Here is a 23,983-nt window from a genome sequence, read left to right as displayed (position 1 = left end):
GGACAGGCATTTTTGTGCCTTGTCAAACTTTAACTTTTCTCAGCAGAAGATACCCACACACAGAATATCAATAATAACTCTTTGGCCTTTTTTTATTAGTCTGAGTTTCCTCAGTTTCTTTAAGGAATTATCCACTTCTAATTTTCCTCCAGTGCTATAAGCAAACAGCCTAACGTGTCTTGGAGCATTATACTGCACCACAGTGCTGGCGAACCCTAAGTGAAAGCTGAGCCCCAGTTGTGTTCATTTGTATTGCACCTAAAAATGGACTCAGTGACCTATTCTTGCCCCACAGAAAAGGGGCCAGAAAATACTACTTAAAATATTCTACTGTGCAAAAATTTGTTGCACCTACCTACGGTTACGTGAGACAACTGACCACACATACTATAAAAATGTATTGCTTCCCACCGCCTAGTGATTAGCATTTAGTCCGTCTCACTTACATTTGGTTGCGTGTTCCATAGTCTGGAATCCTGAAAAGCAGCTGAGCCATGGATGAGACATGTCTCAGCTTCCTTACGCCTCTCCTCGCTGCACATCCACAGACTCTGAAATCTGACTGCCTGCGTGGCGACAGATTCCTGACACACAAGACGAACTTCTCCTCGCCTGAACTCTGTTACATTCTCTGGCAAGAGCAGAATCATCAACCTTGAGGGGCAACATCTGAAGGAGTGAAGTTCCTCATCTAAGGATGATCACAGTTCGGCTCTTCCCATGATTTTTCTTCATTTACGACATGATGCAGCTACATTCCTTTGTCACCAGCTTGCCGTTACAGTCAGTGAACAACCAGCAGCTACCGAAACGTCTCTGTCAGGAGGCCAGCTTCTGTTGGGAGACACTTGAGAGCAGCTCCATCCAAGCTGCTACACACAGCTGTTCAGACTGAGGCATTTTTATCAAAAAGGTTTTGGGTACACCACCGCGAGAACATACTTAGGCAAATTGAGCAGAAACATACCCGGACCCATGCAGAAAACCACGGCGTGCATCTCCACACACACAGAGACACCGGTACAGCTGAAGGAGTCTTCACCAAGCCACAGACAGAGTGCTCAATGATTCTGGCAATGGTAGAAAAGTCAAATTCTGCTCCAAACCACACAGATTGACATTTCTTATATAAGGTTCCATCTCTGCAACAATACCACGCCTCACTGACGCAAACTACCTGCCTTGGATGGGAGAAACATTCCAAAAATCGTTTCCAAGCAATCAGCACCTGCTAATTCTCAAGGAACAGAACCCATAAGCGAGGGAACTAGAAAGCATTGGTTGGTTTGCCGTTACCACATTTTGTTGTTGTTGTTGTTGTTGATGGCTAAAAAGTGCAAGGCAGGCATCTAATTCATAAAACCTATTCTGTAGTGTATGGAATCCACCGTGTGCTATGCCAGGTACACAATAAATATTAGTCTTTTGTTTTTAGGCATCAAAAGTACATTATTTTAATTACAGCTTATACTGAGTTGCATTCAGTTAGCTATTTGCTTGACACGGGACATTTTAAGCTGAAGAGCTGACCATGCAAGCACAACAGACTTAAGAAAAACCCTTCCTGCTAAACTTCAAATGATATCTGGATCAAACGCCTCTCAATACAGAAGTAAAGTTTTTATGAGTGTGAGCGAAGAGCAGCAGAGACACAATTTGCTTAGCTTCAACCCAAAAGTTCCTGCAGTTTGACACATGACGTTGGCAGTGAGAGGATGGTCAGCTTTCTATGCTTCAGGGTTGGATTTGTTGTGAAAGAGATCTCGCTCCTATCATTCGTTCTTTCGGCAGGTTTTCATGTCCCATCATTCCTGTGATCCGGAATTTGACCTGGTAACCCCTGGGGAATGAGATCCTCTCCCAACCATCTCCTGTCCCCATTCTCTGTGGCTGGACTCCTGTAAGCCACGACCTTTTGTTTCAATGGGCAAGAAGCAGGAAGCCACAGCGGCCAGCAGGCAACATCCACTGTAAACCACCAGCGTTAAATAGACTGAAGATTCCAACATCACCTGCAGAAGAAAAGGGCAGAAAATACAGAATAGTATCCCTGACCCTATCACAGAAATACTAATACTAATGTAGTAGTAGAAATTTTAATTACAGTATTGGAAAAAATGTTTAATGTGCACTGCTGCATAATTTCTTTCCTCAGTGATGACAGAGAGCTATTGAACACTGACAAAACAAGTGCCAGGAGGTGCTGCTGCACTCAGGTATTAGGCAGGACTGAAGCAAATCACAAGTTTTCTCGCTACTGCTCTGCAGAGCTTCTGACACAGCCTTCTGAGTCCTGTCGCTGTGCAGCCTGGCTTCCCCAGCCTCCCTGTTCTCACGCCACGTACCCTTAAGGTTTGCATCCTCCAGGACCTCAGCCTGGGATCTCAAGAGAAAGGTGGCAATGCACCACACACAGGACCTCCCTGCCTCTCACAAACCCCACCTCCAGATGGTGGCTTCCAAGGTGCCCTTACATCCATCCAGCCGCCTGCTTCTCGGTTATTTATCCCCCACCACATGGACCTCTGGAGCAAGAGGCAAATTCAGAGATGAACCCGAGTTCTCCTCAAGGAACAGGCAACAGGAACCCTCCTTCAACACATCACGCACAGATTGCCCTTGGTTTGGCCCTGACAGCAGAAGAGCAGGTTCCCCATCACCTTCCTGTGCCTTCAGTCTCGGAAGGAGAAGGGATTTTACCTGTGCAATGAAGGGGGTTATGAGGGCTCCCACTCTAGCCATTCCACTGCATGTTCCCAGGCCCAAAGCACGCGTGGCTGTTGGATAAACCTGTGAACAAAGCATCAGTCTGTTAACCCTAGTGGGAAGTTCTCTTCCCTCTAGTCTCCTAAATCGATGGAAATTAATACGTGGTACTACAGCAAGTTCTGCTAGACAATGACAATGAGATCATCAACTCATATCTGGGGTAAGGTCCATTGTGAAGAGGTCACAAAAATGACTTTCCCACCATGTTCTCACTCCCCTTAAATATTCTCATTACAAAAACAACCTCCTTACCTCAGGAGTGTAAACATAAGCAGCCTGAAATCCTCCTGAAATAAAAGCTCTTGCAATGAAGAGCAGCACAGTAAGAACATTTCTGTGAGAATAAAAAGGAGAGCAGTGTTTGGGATTGTTCTGTACAATCTGTTTGTTTAGCTTGGAGGCAAGCGCAATAAAAATGCTAAATCGTCAGAACGATTTCTTTTGTTTTTTAATGAACCCTTTGTATTATTTCTGGACCTTTAATATAACAACGATGCCAAACAATCTGCATTCCCACAATCACATCAGTTTTCTGAGAGTATTCATTCCAACTGACAGCTGTGGCCTATTGGAATAAGGAGCGAATGCCTAAGCTTATCTAAATAAGAAAAATATATTCCATGTTATGAATGGTGCTAACAAAAAAATGGCACATATGGGAAGGAAATGAGGGTGCAGCTTTCCTGTTTAAAAGACACGAACCTACGTACCACCTAGATATTTGCAGCTTTGTAAGGCTTCTTATTACGAGGTTTCTGTACTATAAGGTTTTTTACCATGCCCGAAAAGGTTTAAATTCAGAGCGCTCTCCCTCTGGCTGTTTGGTTATTTCCTCATTCGTCAGCCCCAGGGTAGGGACGTTGTCGCATGCACGTGGCGCGAAGGCCAGACACAGTCAGAGGCAAACTCTCAGAGCTCAGCTGGAAATTTGGTACCGTTAAGATTCAAGGGCAGAGCTGCCCCCTGACTTGTTCTTTGGAAAGTCTGCATGATGAACAGATACTGAACAATACCAGAATGTGAACCCAAGTTCTTTTGAAAGTCGGGCCCCACATATTAGCAATGCCGGCATCGAGCTCCACCAGCCATGCTGTATACAACTTCAAGGTTGTGCCAGTCTGTGTCTATTGCTTCTCTTGTAATCGTGCCGTAGCACCGAGAGCCCATGACAAGTGAAGCCGTCAGAGCAGCTGAATGGGAGGCAGAGGCTCGGCTTGGTTGTCAAGAACTGCCCCGGTACCGTCAGCCTGGAGAAACACAGGTAATGAATGGCAGAGAGCAGCACACGAACCAGCTACTGAGGCTCATGACATCAGATCTGATTTAAACTTTGTCCAAAGGTTACCTACTGCTCAGACATAAGCTCTTATTTTCCCCTTTGGATTGTTCCGTCCACAACATTATAGTGAAGGATTTCTCCTCTCCTGCTTCTTTTGGTTTCCTTCCAAACTCTGGTGAGAAAACCTAACACCATTCTTAAATCTTTCTCCAGTTGAGCACGACCATCTCACGGCTTTTCAAACCATCACTTCCAATTCTCCTGCCATAATCAAGAGAGAACACGGATGAATCTGATATACCAGTTGTTCACCATGTTTTACTTACCTTCCAACACAGAGAAACAGCAGAAGACTGCAAAACGAGAAGACAAAAAAGGACAGGGCCATGGTTTTCTTGCGGCCTATCCGATCAATAATCCATAGTGTTACTAACACACCTGCAGAAGGAGAGAAGTTGACTGTTGGGAATTGAGCAAAGGTGGAGGCTGCAGCAGCTAGCTTTTAACATAAGCTGGATTACTTAGATTTGAAATTTTGTTCTCTCTTTCTTTAAAATACTTTGCTGGCAGAGGCATCAGGCAGGGGTGTAGAGTGGATTGCCCTAGGCATTGGTGCCCCCCAAAAACAGAAGCTCTGTGTCCCAGCTGGTGAATCTTGCTTCATGTTCACAGCCCCACTGGTCCACACAGCCGCATGCCCGCACGCTCAGGGGCTACGCACTGACGTAGGAGTGAGCAATCAACTCTGACAGCTGTTAACCACTGATTACTGCAGTGGTTACCCATGTGAATGCTAAACATGCTTGTCTTGTGTCTCATTGGAATATCTTTTGTTCAGCTTCTGACCACTGTTCCCTGCTAATCTCCCTACTGCTAGATTTAAGGGCTCTTCAGAACTTAGTATTTTTTTTCCACTGTGTTATCTATATGCTGCCATCAAGTTATTTCCCACCTGCTCTTTGATAAAGGAAATAGACCAAGCTCTGTAAGTCTCACAACATTAAGTATTCCCTCTTATGCAGCTTTTCCAGATCCTTTTAAAAGGTGATGTACAGCAAGTGTGGGGATTATTCAAGCATCACAGCTGCCATATTCAGTGCCATATTCAGAGGTATCTCTGTTAAGATTTCTTACTCCTACCTTAGTATGTGTCAGGATCAAATCAGTCCTTTCAGCTATAGCATCAGTCCGAGAGTACATACTCTCTTTTCTGTCCACTGTACACTGACATCCTTCCCAGAATGGCTTATACAGGACAGTCCTCCTATTAGGTAGCGACTATGCGTATTTATCAGTCAGACTTACAATTTTTCACCAATTAAATGGCTTCTCTTTGAGCATTTGTCCCTGAAACTATAATCTAGAGCAGTGAAAATAACCTGACCACTGCCTCACAATATTATTTCAAACAGATTAACACTGAGAGATCATCTTCTACATCTGAAGAAACGATGGCTATTACATACTAACTATCTTGCTTGTCCTATGTCAGATTGTTCATTGAAATTCACCGGAATTGACTGGAAGCCACGACTGAGGCTGAGCACAGACCTTTAGGGAGCAAGTTCTCCATTGATTCCCTATACCCGTGATCCTTTTAAAATAGTTCTGGAAAGTCATTTATGGATAAAAGTTCAAGTGATTCTGCCCCTTTGATTTAATTGTTACTCTTCCTCTGAACGCCTAATACGTTGCTTGGATAGAATCCATAGTCAGATGGGCCATTAGAGCTTCACAAAGCAATTACTAGTGATTTTTATCTGTAGTGATGACATGGGCAGTGAGGAGAGCTACAGCTCCTGTGCGTACTGCATATATCAAGTAGTCCAAGCAAGAAGCTCCAGTGCTGCGGCAAATACGTTGGCATTAGGCCAGAGAGAGGAGCCCACTTCATTGCTTGTACCAGAGCCCATTCCAATCCCACTGAGCCACCAGCAGTGAATAACTGGTACTTCTTATTGCCACTTACCAGGGAATTCTGACAGGGTTGTCCAGAGCAGATCAGTGTAGTCTTCCTCTGTCAGATACTCACAGGTCAGGCTGCACTTTGCTTTAACTTCTTTCCTTCTACTGGATACTGTGGGAGGAAAAAAATAAAATCCAAACATTTAATATATTTTAAGTAATCTCTTCTCTGCTTACCTTCCTTTACTCCTGTTATGTCTTTATCCCTTTTAGTGCTGAAACCGATAGAAGGGATGTACTGAAAAGAGCCTGTGGCACAACAGTTATGTTCTACCTGGAAGATACAGCTGTAACTGAACAGTTTATAATCTTACTCAGAACATCAGAATGTCTTACCTCTGCAACCATCACTATCAGAATGAAAACTTGCACTTCCTTACCAGCTGTACAGGCTTAGTTATTTTTCAGTCCAGGGTTCAGGACAGTGAACAGAATTAATATCAATAATTCAGTTTCTCCCTACATAAACTGGGATACTAACACTTCATCTATACTTTGAGAAGACTGAATAAATACCATGTCTGTGTAAAAACAAGTATTTTTAAAGGATGCACACTCCTTTGTGGAGGCTAACCAGAGTTAGACTTCTCAAATAGCTAATACGCTGTTGTACAAGCTTGGGATCTGTCTTCTCCCAATACTATCCATCTTCTTTCTATAATTTTCCAACTATCAGACAGCTTTCACTAATTACAAGTGTTCTGAATACAATCATGCCTCCCCTGTGGAATCAAACTTTTCAAGCCTCTTCTTAATGCGGTCAAAGCACTTTTCTTTTTACACAAAAATCTGCAACAAAAAGGGTGATGGTTTCCCACCATTATCTTTTTTCTCAGCAGGTCTTTACATCTTGAGACCCTGGGAGCTCCACAGCAGCAGCAGTTATCTCTATCTCAGAACTAATTAGGCCTGTCAAATCTGGAAACTTACATTTATTCAATCACTTTTTTTCTCAAGAAGAACAGATATTTTTTCCAACAGGACTCACTTGAAGGTTGTCTTGCTGTTTTACGTTTTGGGCTCAGAGACACTGCAGGACCTCTCTGCATTGTGCAGGAGATGAGGAAGTCTATCAAAAATGTTTCAAATAAGTAACCCTTTAAGTGGATCCCTTAAAATTCAGGCTGGCAGCTACAGTCCTTGCCAAACTAGCAGCAGAAGGTGATCTAATAAAAGATATTCCACCACTTAACAGGATATATTTAAAAATAAAAGATGGACTAGTACTCACTGCTGCAGACATCTCCTGCTTGGAAGAACTCTGTAGTTAATAAAACTAAGCCATAATATGAAAAAGCATTGGAAAACCTGCAAGGAAGAAAATGAGAGAGGAAGTCTCAGCAGGTCAAACCTACAGTAAACAACATGAATCAAAATTGAGCCCACTGTGTGATGACTTCCACTAAGTGCTACCTCAAAGCTATTTCCTATCAGCATTTACAAAATGAAATGGCAATTAGAGTGAGAATGCTAGTGATTGGGTGGTTTAATCAATTACAAATCAATACAGGTTGGGATTTTTTGGGGGGGAGGAAGTTGCTGTATTTTAGTGATACTGTAAAAAACCTCCATTAAAAACCATATAGAATTGCGGTGGCACTGAACCATTTATATTTCCTCTTACCATATAAACCAGAGTAACAATGTGGTCCATCTAAAATGGGGTGTAAAAAGGTCCTTCATTTTTCCTCGGTCTTCCTGTTGGAAACAAGCGGAATTCAGATGATCAGAGGGCGCTCACTGGTCCTGGACTGGAGGACGCAGAGTGGTAAGGGATAATACCATACACGCTACTGTGCACTATATCTCAGGATGAGCGTTTGGTTTCAGCTGAAGGCTCTTTGGGTTATAGGGGCCACGCTGGAGCTGGCATCCAAGTAAAGAATTCCTCTGCCAAGGGGAATTCTCTAGGATCATAAAGTTACCAAAAGCAGTTCACGCACAGGGTAGGCTACTCCTCCACAAGGAAGGTGAGAAACTGTCAGAACAAGGTGGGGCTGGAAAGAGGTAGGGAAGAACTTTGCCAGTCCACAGGTGGCATATGATTCACGTGGCCGACAGCCAGCTCCTGCAAATTAGAGCAGCCCCTCAGGGCTCTGGATCTAGGGTAAGGTACCGAGGAACTACGGGCAGCCCTCCTGCAGGCAGACCCTTTTCAAACGGCGTGGTGTGGAGGGCGCAGCACATAAACTTGTGGTTAAGGAAAAGTACTTTCCCACCCCACCCTGAAAACAAAACCATCCAAAACTTGGAGAGCGTTCCTGCACAGCCCATCAAAATTACCATGACTGAACCAAATATTTGTGAAACGCACGAGAGCTCCAATTCTCACTGGTCCGGACCTTAGAAAATCAAACCTCCATCTCTCATTAATAAGACGCAGTCATTACCGACAGGCTCCTGCCTAGCTTAACAGTTTTGCTGTCGTTCAAATCTACAAGTCTCCCTCTGCCGTCCTTCCTTGCTGGCTAACTTTGTAACTTTCTTTTCTTATAAAAGTCTGCTCTTTGTTCTGTAAATGCAGAGCTGCTTTAGATGCTGACAGGGGTGTTGAAAAGTTGGCCATATAAAGCTGAAGTGAAAAAAAAAAATCCAATGCGATTCATACAGTAATACGCAGCTCAAAAGTAACAGCCTGAACTTCTCCATGCATCAGGACTGAATAGAAGCTTGCAGCTTTCCCACTCCAGAAAATCAGGATTAGATTAAGAATGAGGTACAGCTAAAGAGTCGAATTCCATCTTGTCTCATGCGTTCTGATCTGAGTTCTTCGGAAGCCTCAAGGTTTGACTTTCTTCAATAATAGGGTCTTAGCGTGAGGTTAAATAACATTAATGCCCACAATAAAGGTCCTTTTCACTTTCATGATTTTCATGTAAATAAAAAAAAGAAACTAACTCTTCCTCACTGTGAAAGAGGCATATATGATCATCTCTCATTTTTTTACTACTGGTTGAGATATCAAAATTAAACTTAACATTGATTATTTGCTTATAAAAATACATGTGAATGTAGCCCAGTTTCACTGTATCCCACGTTATTAATGTGCCTGTTACCTGCACATACCTGTCTGGAAATAATTAATTTTCCCAAAGGCATTGGAGCTCCATTCTCCGTTGCTATACGCTTTAAAGTGGCGATCGCTTTTTCTTGATTTCCAGATAACACATCATACCTGGCACTTTCTGGCAGCCACTAAGAGGGCAAAGCAGAGCACATGCAACAGTGATGTCAAAAACACAGCAATAAACCATCTGGGGTTCTTCTTTGTGGGCTTACAGTGGGAAATCTCAGTGACGCCAGCAGACCACTCACATAAGGAAGGATTACAGAACTAGTCTTTAACAATTCAGAGAACCATCTTTCTGCCAAATGTCAAACTCCTCAGCAGGATTTAAGAAACTGCAAAACCTCACTTTCACCATAAAGTCAGAACTCCAGTCTAAAATCTTTCCATTCTGTTACCTCAGTTTTATTCCTGAGAAAAGTTAGGCTTTTTTGCAGGTTCTTTACATTATACCTTCCCAGCAGGAAAGGCAAAGCATCCAGGGCAGATAACAAGATGCTGTAGGCACAACAAGCATCTTAGCACCTGTATAACTGCAGGTATTCCTGAAAAACAATGACAGGGACTAAGGAATAATAAGAGCTACTGAACAACCTAAGAAGGACATGTATCTTTGAGAAGGCTGAATGATTGACAAATATAATACCTAACAGTGCACTGAAGCTCAGGTTTAACTCATATACGTCTTATTTTTGAATCTGACCTGCACTATGCAGATTTTACCCCTGATGTGGGTGGATTTTTAACGTGGACGGTAATTATAAAAGCTTCTATTTTGACAAAATAATTTAAAAATCTAAAGAGCAACCAGGGAAAGTGCAACAGCTTTTAATAAAATGTTGATTCCACTGAGCTTAGCTGAAACAAACTCATTAAATTGGAGAGATTTCCAGGCCTGATTTGGTTTCACAAAATTCCAGCCCACCATTGTCCTCCAGCAATTACAGTCACATAAACACAGCTCTCACTGGAATGTTTTTACTAGCACCCTGTTGAAACAACAGCATTTTTGTCACTATTTCAAACGTTTCAAAGAAGACACCAACACAGAGCTCAAAAACTGTCAGGATTTCCTTCAATCAGGTTAAAGAATCAGGTAGAGAAGTGGTAGATTGATGGAACACGTATTTATCTTTGAAAGAATACCTACAAAACATAGGACAGCGAAGAGCAAAAGTGGGAGGGCAGAAAGAATGAGAAGCCACCGCCAGCCAAGAGTGGGCATCACCAGCACTGCTAGAAGGACTTCAAACACAGTCCCAATGGCCCAAAAGACCTGCCAAAGGGAAAAGAAACAGTCACAAACGAGAATTAGAGTGCTCTTAAGGCCTCCTTCTTTATAACATTCCAAGATGCGCTCTCCAGGGACAGCTGGAGAGAGAAATGCCAGAGACATTTCAAATATGCACCACTGTATGGAAATAGAGGCCAGACATTTTAAGGGGATTTGTTTAAATATCGCAGAAGGTAAAATGCTCAGTTCTGAAAACTTAGCGTCGACTTTCTCCAGACACTCACGTTTAACTGTAGCTTCTCATAAGGAATAGGCTCATCACACGGTGATTCTTAAGCAAAATTACTATTAATATATCCTTCTATGAGTATTATTCCCAGCTACCACCCTGAGATTTATGGTATTTGTTTTCTTTACCGAAACCAAGCTACCAAAGCCACAGTGTTTGGCCTGTAGATGAAAGAAGGAATTGATACTTTCTTAGCAAACAACGGAGCTGGCATCCTCTTGCATATCCTACCCATGCAGGATTATTCTCCTTTGGATTACGAATCCACTTAGCACATTATTTAATATTCAGAACATATTTCTAACCCAGGGTTGCTCAGAAACAGCCAAACTGTGGCAGAACAGAAGTAACGCGGAAAGTAGTAATTTATCTACTGAACTCTACTTATGAAAGATTAATCAACTGAATGTAGCACTAGCCAGCAGCTATCTTAGAAAACTGGTTTTGCATTGAGAAGCTGTTTCAGTTTGGTGAGGTCTTCCACAAGGATGCTCCTTACAAACTGACTGATGCAGACAAGTGATAATACTGTTCTCTGACCCTTCAACCAACAATTAAAGGGCTGGGAATTTTGCCTTAAAGTATTTCTAGGACAAAAATCTGCTCTCTGTGACTTTGATGCATTTGGAGTGAATATGGGGAGCTTAATTTAGCCCTGAATTTACTGAACAGTCAGTTCTCCACTATCCATTACTGAGTTGCAGATTAATTTCACCATGAAATTAGGTGACACCCAAATGGCCCCCCCCACGCTAAGAGCAGTAATTTACACAGCACTGGATGCAAGTTAATTTGCAAAAAGGCAGATTCAACAAAAAGAGTAGAGTATCACCCAAATGTATTATGCTGGTTTTGGACCCGAATTAGTTAATACTAGTGTATAGGGGTAATCTCAGCTCCGCACTAACTTGGACAATCAGGATTTGAGTGCTGCTATGTGTGAGATTTCTAGTCAGTAGGACTGAATGGATGGAACCAACAGCAGAATTTGTCCCTCTAGGGACCAGTACCACAGCTACACTGCTCACCTCTATTAATAAAATGCACTTGGCTCTGGCTTTCATTGGAAGGAATTCAGCATATAAGGTTACCCTGTAAAGAGTGAACATTGAGAAAAATGTCATGTTAGCACGTTGAGAAAAATGCCACGTTAGCACAATGAGAGAGGTTCAAACCTTTCGTTTGCCTTTTATTAAAATTGCCAAACCCACAGTAGTAACGCAAAACCATTCCCAGCCCTCAGAGTCAGCAAGACTGTGGACACTGGTTCTGACTCCCCTTTCTACATCAGAACAAAACCCCTTTAATTCATCATTGCAATGGAGGGCAGAATTTGCTCTGTTTGCGTGATTTTGTAACCCTATAGTTGTTAGCTAGATGTAGCAGCTCTTGATGCAGGTATTTTCTCAGCCCTCCTTTGGTCCGGGACAGGCATTATGCTGGTTATTTTCAGTGCGGTCCATCAGCATTCAACACAAACTCTTGCTGGGTAAAGTATTTCTTCAGGGCTTCACAACTGAAGAGAATTTTACATCAGTCTACTCTGCCAGGTTTCAGTTCTCCAAGAGGTGAATACTTTCAAGGTCTGATCATGTTACTGGTATAAAATAATTTGCATTCTTTTATTGTGGGAATTCAAAAAGAAATCATCTAACTCTGCAGAGTCTTTGTTTCATGACTGTGCCAAAGAGTAATGGCACAGCTTCTCTGTGAGTATTTCCTGAGGATGAATGCAAGGGCCAGCAGCCAGTCAAGGATCTCTTTTCTTCTTCAAACCGGCTGGTAAGACTTGTCATTCTTTGCTCCTACTCTGTTTGCATTCCATTGACTCATCCTGCTTCTGCCTCTAAATTTCTTTGATGCTTGTGACAAAACTCCTACTAACTTAACAAATGGTGGACTGATCTCCGAGTAGCTTCCTAGAACTCAGTTCACTGGAGTACAAAGTTGCCCACAATATTACACTAAATCAGTGATTAAGAGGAGAAGGAAGTAAAATCACATAATGAAATGTAGAGCAGTCCCCTATATATTGCAGCATAAAACAGAGGCTGATTAATACTGTACAGAACTGTATTCTTAAGAGAATACTCCATATCTTTGCAAGTCCAGATGTTGGCAGTGTGGATGAACGGTCATACTCAGCATCAGATAATATCTTGCAGAAAATTCCCAGAGGAAGCCACTGCTTCTTAGGTGCAGCTCCTACGTACGTATAGATAGAGGGATATCTGCTATAGTCAGTTAATTCATTATTGCTGGATGCTTTCTTTTTAATAGCACCTTTCATACCAATCTTTCTCTCATACCCATTATAGAATACAATACTACAATTATAAAGATAGCTATTTCATTCCATTGAAATTCAGGCACTCATAGCCAAAGTTACATACCCTACTTAAGGATACCAGAGAGCAGCTGCTTCAAACACATTTACTTCTCTGCCAAAGGAATCACTATTATATTTAGAACGAGAAACAGACTCAGCAATGGAATCCACTCTTGAGTTCTGTAACCGGCTCTTCTTTGTCTCTCGTTAAGTCACGTAGCCTTTGTGCGTTATCCGCCCCTCTGTAAAGTGGCACTAGCTGTGCTGTCGCTGTTCCGCTGGGGTTCTGTGGAACATCATTAATATGTGTTCGCAGTACGAGGCATTATTAACTCTGCTGCTTTGTCTTTGTGGTGCTCCTGCCTCATTCCGGTTGCGCTCAGTTGGAACTGCGTGGCAGAAGCTGCCTCACTGGTGGTCAACACACAGCAGGCTACCGACTTTCCTATTCTACATGCATGTTACGCGTTTGCGCAGCTTCTAAAAGTGGGCAGGAGAGCAGTAAAAGAAAATTAATACTACTGTAATGTTCCATCTCAGCTCTGAACCTTTTATCTGGGAATGGCAATAGAAAAGACAGGATATTGACTTGCCTTGTGAAGAAGTCTATGAGGCATCAATCAAAGTTAGACTCTGATTACTCCGAAATAGCACCTCCATGGGGCAAAATATCTATTATTAATAAGGATAAAAGACTACACAGACAGAGAATGGCTATACTCTTCCCTTTACATTTATAATTAAAAGCCTAGAGCAGAGTTAGTTATTCCAGGTGGAAAATTTAGAGATCCTCCTCTTCAGTGAATGGAATGACACAGTAATAGAGAAATATCCTGATGCTGCCTTCTTATTAGAAATGTGTCTGAGCCATCAAGATATCTTCAGCGCTCCAGGTCTGCGCTCCATGGTTTTGGAATTCCAACTAAGGTTCAGATGTGCAAGTCCAGGCTCTGACTGAAGAATAATCTGCAGTTTTACAGACACCGGGAGTCAGGGCTCAGCTCTGCCTCTCAATGCTAGTGCTTCGGTCATGACCTATCTTGCAACAAGACCATGTCATCCCTTATGGACTCTGCCAATACAATCCAGCAATGGGATGTTTAGGCACAGCTACAAAATGCTCTCTGTTGTGTTTTACCCACTTCTAGGTGGGCTCTTCGGGCCTCTCATTTTCACCACGGTTTACCTGAGGGAATGAGAGAAGCTTTAAAGGACTTAAGGCACATAACAGATTACATTTAGGTACCCAGCTTGTTCATGTAAAAGTCCCTGTAAATCTGATTCACCTCAGTGATATATTAGATATTCTCAAAGCCTTCTCAGAGTTTAATATATTAGGTCCAAAATACTTAGAGAAAAATGGGTTTGGGACAACGGAACAGAGGCATGTCTTCAATTTGACATACGCATTTTTTTTAAAGTAAATAGAAAAGAGAAAGTTTGGATTTGTGAATATTTACTTACGACTGAGGCACTCCTCCAATCCCAAAGCCCACCAGGCCCCTCAGCACCAAGATCCAGCTATACACTGGGGCAAAACCACTGAGGATCCCATAATAGAGTGTCCATAACACACTGATCTTTAGGCCCTGTATTTAGCAAACAAATACAAAGAAAAGAGTTTCTGCTGTAACACAAATTAACAAAATGTAAAGTAGAGCTTCAAATTCCTTTTATTTCATGGGAGGACAATTCTGGCTCTGCTTGATTCTGCTTCATACATGTGGACTATGATATTTGTGAACATCATGCACCGAAACATCCACACTGTAGAAATATTAGAATATATTCTAGTAGGAGCTGAAGACTTACTGTTTTTCTCCCGTACTGGTCTGAAATGTTTCCCCAGAGGGTGGAGCTGGACATCATTCCCACAAACACCACCTACGAAACACCAGAAAAAAATCTTCCCATTAACAAAAAGACAAGTGAAAATTTCCGTGTAACAGCAAAGAGAACACAAGTTCACAATGAAACTAGAAAATTTCGGCTCTAGCAACAGAGCAAAATGTCCAGCTGTTCTGGGTATAGTTCTTTTGCAGTAGAGACTATTAAAGATAATAACTCATATAGTGGGATTTTTCAAGAGTCACTAACTTCACTTCCGTTGACTTGAAAGGGAATTTGCCATTGCCCAGGAACGGGGATGAGCGTCAGCAGCCTGTTCAAGCCAAGGTCTCTTAGTTTCTTCCAGTGGTGGCCCATTTTCAGTAGTTGCCAGGCTACTTGTCATCACCTCACCTTTATCTTACCTGTTCATTTGTGAACTGAATGAGACCAGTGCTGAATATTTTTGAGCTTTTGATAAATGGAAGAAAATGAATTATAAGAAATGACTGGAGCGCACAGTTTGCCATTAAATTAAAATAATTTTCTTGTTTCTGAGTTGTGGGTTTTTTTAGCCGAAGGGTTTTCATAACCCACAAAATCATCTTTCATCTGCTTCACAGCAAGGCCCCACTGACAGTTTCATTAGCGTTACTGAGGGGACAGGCAAGTGGAGACAGGACCAAGTGCCTGGGTTGGAGAGGGGAAGCAACTAGGCACCCCTGGTTTTAATTTTAATTGCAATTAAAAGATCCATTCAGTGACAAACCAGTCTGAAACTAGAACATGCGCTCTGGTATTATACACATTGTGAGTTCAGCCCTGGAAGATGCTGAGTTCTCCAGTTCCAATGAACATATTCACGAATAAAAGCTGATCAGTGCTGCCTGAGATCTACAAGACAGAGCTGTTGTAGGAGCCCCGTGTGATGCAGTACTTCTCAGCCAGCCCTCCTCCAGTCTCCTGTTGCCATTCTCAGCCAGCTGTCTCAGATTTGAATGGAGATAAAATTAGACCTTGCAACTCTAGAAAAGTCTGAAAAAAGACTGAGGTGTCAAAGAAAATATATTGCACGCTTTTGAGAGCCGACACCAAAAAGTATAGTCTATGCTGTAGATGGAGAGAGAAACAAAATCCTGCCCAGTGAAGGTAAATGGCAAAACCCGAGCATGTTTCCCCCACCAGCGCATTAAAACCATAGAAATTTTGTCTGAGAAAGAAGTGCATAGTCAAGCAATAAGTGGGGTAAGAAGCAGTTCTGTTTGTCAAAGCTTTTGCCTCATGTCCACTGCCCCCTCCTCCTTCTGATTTTGCTCATCAAGAATAAAATTGTGCTGAGCTGAAAGAAGGAACAAGACCCTCCTTCAGACGGGCTGGCTGCACTGAGGTATGGGAAAGGACATGATCTTAATTGACTTAAATCTACTGCGCATTTTGACCAATTTACACACCACCACAAACGGCATCAAAAGCTAAAGGAAACGTAGGAGTCAGAGTCCATGCCATACAAAAGTGGCATACGCTGAGAGAAGGGTCCCAAAACTGGTCTTCCTATCCCTAAAGGCATTGCATGTTTCCAACATCATAGGACCATGCTTAGATGTGGTATTATAAGAGCTCTGCTTGCAGAGATCACTGGATGATCCACCTCAAAAAGCGATTGCTTGCGCTCTCTCATGGCTCCCAGTCTGTCTATGTATAAGCGAACTTAAATGTGGTGAGAGAGAAAGATTTTCAAGAAAGATAGTCAAAATTTACCAATCTTTTTTTTTAATTAATCAAATAGTTTGAACTTTAGGATGAGTCTGAGTCAATTCATACATTTTCCTGGAAATTACATGAAACTTTGAACCTGAAGCTTGCAAATTTTCCTCAGTTCTCACTGAGTTTCATTTCTTCAAGTTCTGACTTTTAAAAAAGACTCCTTTATTCTTCCGAGCCAAAGGCAATCTACAAAGTCCACGAACAGATTTAACTTTGGGATACAAAGCATAATGTCTGAATAACAATGAGTGGAAAAACCTTACAGAATACAGGAGCTGTCAGTTATTTTTCCTACCGATGTGAGCAATGCAACCTGCCAGCTTGGTAATCGCCACTCACAATGAAGCTGAGGAGCTAGGATACTTAAAATCATCATTTCCATAGCATCTGCCATCTAGAAGGGTAAAAAAGAAACAAGAATAAATAACTGCCTGAAAATTAGATTGTCATAGCAGTCAATAATATACCTTCTTGAAATTAACCTTGTTTCTGCTCTGTGCTATTCCCATTCTGTAGGTAAAACAAAACAGCTATGTTTGCAAGATGCGGTGGATGTACACAGTGTAGAGAAAAAAAGCAACAGGTGGACTTTTAAACTAATTTCTGATTGTCATAATGTTTAGTAACAGTGGCAGAGAGGGTTCAAAGAGCCAAATCAAAAGTTATCGGTGGGTGATTTCGAGGAGGTTTGTCTGGTCAGTCATCCAAGCTCATTCACCTCCATACTGCATATTACAGGGATGAGCTTTCAACTCCTTTACACACAGATTCAGTCAGAGCTGTTTATTACCTTGTAACTTCCTCCCTTTCTCCTTTAGACGCCACTTCTGGGTTTGTATCAAATATATTGATAGATCACCTGTAGACCAAACTCCACTACTGACTTAGGATCTAAACCATGGGAGATTGTAACCTTATATGTAGATGATAGCTAATAAGTACAGGCTCCAGATATCAGTACCCTAAAATATACCGCAGTAGATGTAACATCTAGTGCATCAAGAAATATCAGAAAAGTGAAAACAAAGCCCGTCTTTCTGTTCTTAATATCAAGGTTAAAACTACAAGTACTGGGCTGCTCTTCACCTGAAACTGAGATTACAATAACACTGACTAATACAGAGAACAGAGATTGTAGCTAATGTGGTAAAATCACTGCACGAAAACAGAGATCTGCTTCTGTAGGAATAGCCTAGTGCTCTTTCCATTTGAAACAAGCATTTATAAGAACTTGATTTATAAGAAATAAAGATCATTTATAAGAACTTCTGATTTATAAGAACTTCAGAGACAGAGAAATCAATCAGTTATTCGTTACCCCCACATAACAAGTTTCAGTTCAGCTGTCATTTTAGTATTTCAAGTAAAATTCCTTCTTTATTGTACAATTATCTGTTTGGAGATTTTTTGTCTACAGAGAATGGCTACGTTATTTGAAATCACTGAGATTCTCTAACTGACGATCATGCAATTGACCTTGATAACAATTACTTGCCCATGCTAATCCAGTAATAACAGAGAGCTTCCACTGGAACTTTCCAAATCCAATGGCTTCCACCGCATCTTCCACCATGAAAGTATCTAGGAAGAAAACAATCCTAGTGCAGAAGTGTGTTCCTTTCCTAGTAAGAGCCATGCCTTGAGACAGATTTTTCTGTGAATGCAATTACTTATTAACTGGGTAATCTGAGATCTAAAATATATGAGAGAGCTACTTAACTTGTATACAGTTCCTACTGAGGAAAATCTCTATGTTCTTCAGGAATTGCGCTAAAGCCAAAATAATTCTAAATATTCCTAGAATATTTTATTCACATAGAAGTAAACGAGGGTAGCACCAATGACTTCAGCACATGTTCAGCCTATTACTCCTGGGAGTGACTCCACCAGCCACTGAATCGCAGCTTCCTCTGGTGAGAAGTATCTGAGCTGTTCAACAGCACATAGCAATACTATGCAAGTGATGGAAACTGCAAGAGAGTATTTTATTGCATGGAGAATAAAAACTGTAATTATTTGAATCGAGAATTTGTCCGAGACACATATATCTTAAAACATACTTTTGTTAAAACTGGTGATGGTTCTTGTTTCCCACACATTGTCATGACCTCATTATTTTGTTCTATCTGAAGAAGCTGAGGTACCTCAAATTCCTTTGCTGAAGTGCAAAATGGAATACACAACAAAAATACATTTTGATATTCAAGTTGTTTAAATCAATTTAAGTCTCAAAGTTTTAACACTTCCAGCAGCTTAAAAAGTACATTTGCCACAGAAAAGCTTTATCTAGCTAAGAGCTGGACATCCTCACAAAGCAAAAGACAAAAACACAAACCAAAGGGAAACCAAACAAAATCTAACTCATAAAACAAAGCAGAGATGTCATAAGACCCCAGTTTGTGACTTTAACCCAGGCATTTGATGCGATGGCACTAAGGCTCCGCATATTGGGCCGTTGCATCACTTGCACTTTTTTGGGCAATGTGCCAACTGAAATTCCACCTAAATCCGCGGACTTGCACTGAGGCCCTGAGTCTTTTGAGAAACTCACTGAGCTCACTCCATGCTATTCCGGCTTCCTATGGCATCAATAGGTTCGTAAATAAGGCCCTGGGAAAACAGTCATCCTACAAAATTTTGATTTGCCTTGTGCTAAGACGAAAACAACATTTCTCGTACTAGCGTTGCCTTCAGGGATCCTTCAGGCTGGGATGTAGGTTCATTCTGTCCCTCTTGTCCTCTAGGCAAGGAGGAGACAGGAACGCTGCAGAAGCCTCATGCTCAGCGTTGAAGGTGAGCCACGTGTAACTGCTCGAGTAAACTGGGCGATGTTTTAGGAGCAGTTCTAAAGGAAACGAAGTCAAACCTCCTCTATGAAATAGGTGGTGACAACTGGATACAAAACTGCTTAAAAGGGTCTATTACTGGTAACATAAAAACAAACACATAAAGCATCCCTCAGAGAACAAGGCAGTTAAATCATGATTTTCAGGTGTAACACGATTTGCCTGTATTATTGTTTCCTTCTTTTATCTGGGGATCTTTAACTTCTCTAAACCAAATATATTCAGCCTGGTTGCAACACGACTGAAATGAAGAGGCCACACCTTTCTCCTTACAGGAAAACACGAAACCTACTCACCATCAGTTGGGTTGGCAAATTCTTTTGGCACTGCAGCTCCATCCTCAAGCTCAACAGGCTCTAGTTCTGTCCGAACACCCTCAATCTGAATTTCGTGTTCTCCTGAAATGACATCCTCATCTGACCTTGAACTTTCCCCAGTACGGCGAAACTTGACCACCCTGAGAATACAGAAACAAGGATTAATACTTTGGTGGGTCTTTTTGAGGTCGAAGCTGCGTTTGGTTACTCTTGAAGCCCTGCATGGTCAAACAGCAGCCAGGTTTCTCCCCGCGCTCCTGTCTCCATTTCACATCCACAGAGGATGCTGTGACTTTTATTTGTATCTGCTTTTAGATATGTTATCCTGTTGTTACTGGCTTTGGAAAAACTCTAGAGTACCTTGCTCTGTGATACAGTCATCGATTTTGTACGAAGAGGACATTATCATGCTAACTATAAAGTTATAAAAGCATACAGGTTATAAAAATATGATAAAATGATACATATGTAATGATAGCCATGTTTTGTGTGCCTAGACTTTCATTGCAAATTAGACATAGCTGTGTCATTGAATTTCAGTTGCTTTGTCCTCGTAGGAAGAGTTTTCCACATTGTTTTCATAAGAGTGATTTGTGTCTTAGGAGAAGCAGAAGTCCTGAAATTTGTCAGATTTTTAAACATTACTTAGTAAAGCAAGATTCATAAGATAATTCAGTGAATTGACTGAGTTTTTTTCCATCATGGTGATGACTCTGTGACTACGGGTATGATTGCTTTCATCTCTTGTCTTGAACTGAAGTCTTAATTAAATACCTGTATTTTAAGGAACTATTTGATTTCCAATACTTGGTTCATCTCTGCATTTTTTGAATCTCTTAGGTAATGAGGTGGGGCAGAATAAGCAAGTGAATCAAAGGGTATTTTTCTCATTAAGTCCAAGCCAAGACGGAAGAGCGTACCTGCCTGCCAATTATAGCCCTGGCATATGAGATGATGATTGTCACATGAGCGTCACGCTCACAGCTGTCTATAGTTTATATCATTGCTGGCAGTAGCTGAGAGACAATCACCTAATCTCTGCAGCAAGGCCACGGAGACAAGAAGACATGAAAACAGAACTTTGCTAAATTGACACAACTTTCGTGTTTTGGTTAGAGTGATTTTGTACAACGCTTCATGCGTATAGAGGAGGTCCATTTTTCATCAATTAAGTGTCCTGTGACCCAACGAGGATTTTGGAACAATCTACCATACTTAATGCAACAGATTGCTCAAGCTTCCTTCACCTTACTTGCAACATCAGTGCAACTTGTTCATCCTGGCAACTGACAATTCCTTGGACTTTGGTGAAATATCTTTTTGGAAATAGATTAAATTAGTCTTGCTGCTACTACTTCTAGCTTCCAATACCTTAACGTTTTAATTCTACAATAAAGATTGGCAGAGAGCCTCTTGAACTTCAGTTTAATCCTTTGGTTTAAAGGTCAGCAAAACTAAACTATCAGCATCCTTGCCAACTGCAGCTGCAGCAAACTGACATGCATGTGTGACACTTCTAAAGGTGATCTGAAAGACTTTTCATACTTGGCAAGGCCTCAACTCTTATTTTCTCTTACAAGTGCTGATGATACAATCAATACTTAATATAAGGGCAAAGCAGTGGGCAATCTACAAAACTCCCAAAATGGATTTTGGTCCACTGGTGGACAAGAGGATGAAGGAATGAACATCTCAGTCACCCATGGGTTTTTTTACAAAGACAGAAGTCCTGGCCACGACCAGCCGTTCAGGCCAGCTTAGGATTTCACTGTGGTAGAAACATAAAGCAGGGGGATACAAAACTGGTTTTTTTTTTCTCATAGTCCTGGCACATGTATTATTTGCCTGACTATATACCATCTGGGGAATTGCACATATTCACTAATGATATTCTGGCAGTAACCTGGGGAGAGAGAGAAGAACAGTGATCATTTCCTGACATCATCACTCATTTTTAGGACAAGTGATTTGCAGGCCGTTGAGATGTTTTGGGCTGATTTTTTCAGGTAAACAGGGCATTCCAAGATCTCTATGAGGCAAACATTCCTTGTATTACTTTAGTAACTTCTGCAGCAGGAAACTGAAAGCTTTTCTCCAGCCTTCATGTCTTGGCAGACAAACAAGAGTCTCACAAATTTTGTTTTCTAAGATAACATTTGAAGACCTTAAACATAAGAACACAGAACAAAACCCCAGGCCTGTTCGAAATGAACAGGAAAACTACATTGACTGCAGTGAAACTAGGGTTTATCGCACATTCTGATTTGGGGTATGCAGAGGATCCCTCACTCAGTTATAAGAAAAGACAAACAAAACAATGAAACTCGTCTGAATTCAGGTTTGTATTTAGTTCCATTGAGAAACTGAATTTCACGTTTTCTTCATATGATTGTTTTTTTAACCTCAATACAACTATCTTGGTTTGAATTTTCTTTTGCTGTCCCTATAGGACAAACACAAGTAATTATTACTCTCGTGTTAAAATTGTCACCGAAGATATAATCCTCATATCACCTACAAAATACATACTCAGCAAACAAACACTGAAATTTGTATGCCCGTGAGATTACTTTTTTATTACACAGGGCAATTAATATCAAAGTACCATTCATATCTTATTTGTGAAAGCTTTACAAGCACCTGGTTTAACTATACAGGAAGTAAACTTTCATATTTGTATGTTTTAAAGAGGACTATTACTATAACTTCAGCAGTCTCAAAGTCTGGTGCAAAGTTGACTGAAGTATATGGACCAGATTTCAGGAGGTCTGAAGTGCCATCACTCCAGGGGATTATGACTGAAAATCATTCATACAACCTATGCTGGTAACTGTTCAGGTATCCTAGTAAGCCACAAGCAAAATAAACATGCCAATAAAAACCTTCCTGACTTTAAAGTACCTGATCACAAAACCTCTGTATTACTGTTTCTTATTTTGTAATATTTGTTGGAGTCGACTTTCAGAACTGACCGTTTTGGAGATGATGGTTCCAGACGCTATATAAAGGCATTGACTGACCTCGTAATTGTAAATACCTCAATGGCAATCTGAGTAGAGAGCTATCTGGCCACATTCCTCATCACAGGAAATTTAAAAATATGTTTATTACTTAGGAACCTATGAAACAAATTGACACGAATGAAGAAAAAACCACACAGTGATACCGACTGTTCCATACTTGCAAAATTCTTCATAGCTGAGACACCTCAAAGAGCTGCATTTGTTTGCAAGATCTCACAGCACCAAGTATGTCTAATTACACCTACATTGAAAGGTACTTCAGAAGATTTTTCTGTGTTTTGTTTAAAAAAAACAAAATCAGGAAAAATGGACTAAGGAAATCATATCTCACTCTTTTTACTGACAAGCCGAATGTATCCGAACTAAGTATTTGAAAATAACTGGAGTTCATGTCTATTTTCCCAACTTATTAGAAATGTTATGGGACAGTTTGCTCTGTCATTGACATGAGCTCATTAATATTTAAAAGCAACTTTAAGCATTTATTCCCTGCCTTGCAGAGCCAATGATTTATAAATAGGAATACGTTTCAAACCACCTGATAATGGAGCATTAGGAGAAATGCACTTGTTTTTAAATGAAACATTTTGCATTCATGAAAAGGAAAGGAAATACCGGTGTTAAAAGGCAGCAATACTTTTATCACCCTTTTGCCCAGACCCAGCAACCACATCCCAACAGCCAGGAGTTCCTCACAAATAACGGCATTTTCCTTGTGCAGCAGTGTCTGCTTCTCCAAAAAATATAGTTAGCAAATACTGGGATACTCGCTGCAAACACACCTTGGTAAAAAAGGTTCTGCTCTGCAATGAGTTCGCGGCATGAAGGAGGGAGCGGAGGAAGACGCCTTCCCTAGCACAACGTTATTTACAGATGCGATCCACCTTGCAAATGCAATAGTACTGTTTCCTCTCAAAAAAATCCTTTGGCGCTTCCCACCGTTTCCTTCCACCCCTCCTTATTTCTACCATCATCAAGTTCTTGCAATAAAAAAAATAAATTAAAAATTGAGTGAATTTATATAACAAACGGATCCGTGCATGCCTCCGGGATGCTGAACCCAGGCAGCTATCCAAGGAAAATGGCCTGCTTCCTGGGGCCTAAGACACTTCCTGAGAAATAAATTCCCTTAAAAATCAACCGGGGTTCACCGCAGCCCCGCTCAGAAGCAGCCCCGCGCACCCCCGCTGCCCTGCCGGCGCTACTCACGGCAGCTGTCTCAGCTGGAATAAATCATCCTCCATTGCCGGGCTGCGTCTGGAGGAGCTGCTCTC

The 23,983-nt window shown here is 41.3% G+C and overlaps 2 protein-coding genes across 3 annotated transcripts in view; one reads left to right on the top strand and one right to left on the bottom strand.

Annotated features, from left to right (window-relative positions):
* DAO (D-amino acid oxidase) overlaps positions 1-1,859 on the top strand; it is an 18,233-nt gene extending 16,374 nt beyond the window's left edge. The window contains exon 12 of the mRNA XM_054219910.1: positions 1,792-1,859. Coding sequence (XP_054075885.1) covers positions 1,792-1,837 — 46 coding nt within the window. The 3' untranslated portion in view covers positions 1,838-1,859. The remainder of the gene's footprint in view (positions 1-1,791) is intronic.
* On the bottom strand, positions 1,806-23,983 carry SVOP (SV2 related protein). Of its 2 annotated transcripts, XM_054219908.1 has the most exons (16): positions 23,919-23,983; positions 19,666-19,826; positions 18,019-18,104; positions 16,819-16,917; positions 14,745-14,816; positions 14,397-14,521; positions 11,632-11,695; positions 10,231-10,356; positions 9,080-9,208; positions 7,638-7,711; positions 7,245-7,321; positions 6,018-6,125; positions 4,375-4,486; positions 3,022-3,103; positions 2,701-2,790; positions 1,806-2,012 (listed from the first exon to the last, which is right to left on the bottom strand). In XM_054219908.1, the coding sequence occupies exons 1-16, from the start codon at positions 23,951-23,953 to the stop codon at positions 1,806-1,808; spliced, it is 1,647 nt and encodes a 548-aa protein (XP_054075883.1). In that variant the 5' UTR covers positions 23,954-23,983. The 2 variants fall into 2 exon arrangements, with proteins under 2 accessions (XP_054075883.1, XP_054075884.1); XM_054219909.1 differs by lacking the exon at positions 10,231-10,356.

This window comes from Rissa tridactyla, chromosome 13 (genome assembly GCF_028500815.1).
Source record: "Rissa tridactyla isolate bRisTri1 chromosome 13, bRisTri1.patW.cur.20221130, whole genome shotgun sequence".
Lineage (NCBI taxonomy): Eukaryota > Metazoa > Chordata > Aves > Charadriiformes > Laridae > Rissa > Rissa tridactyla.
The sequence above is the reverse complement of the archived record's forward strand: the minus strand, read 5'-3'. Positions and strand labels throughout refer to the sequence as shown.

Bases quoted from the DNA above. Each gene is read 5' to 3' on its own strand.
- SVOP (XM_054219908.1), bottom strand. From the start codon at position 23,953: ATGGAGGATGATTTATTCCAGCTGAGACAGCTGCC. The intron at 14,522-14,744 runs GTAAGTCTTCAG...TGCTAAATACAG, and splicing joins ACCAGTACGGGAGAAAAACA to GGCCTAAAGATCAGTGTGTT. The intron at 7,712-9,079 runs GTATGTGCAGGT...TGTTTCCAACAG, and splicing joins AATTAATTATTTCCAGACAG to GAAGACCGAGGAAAAATGAA.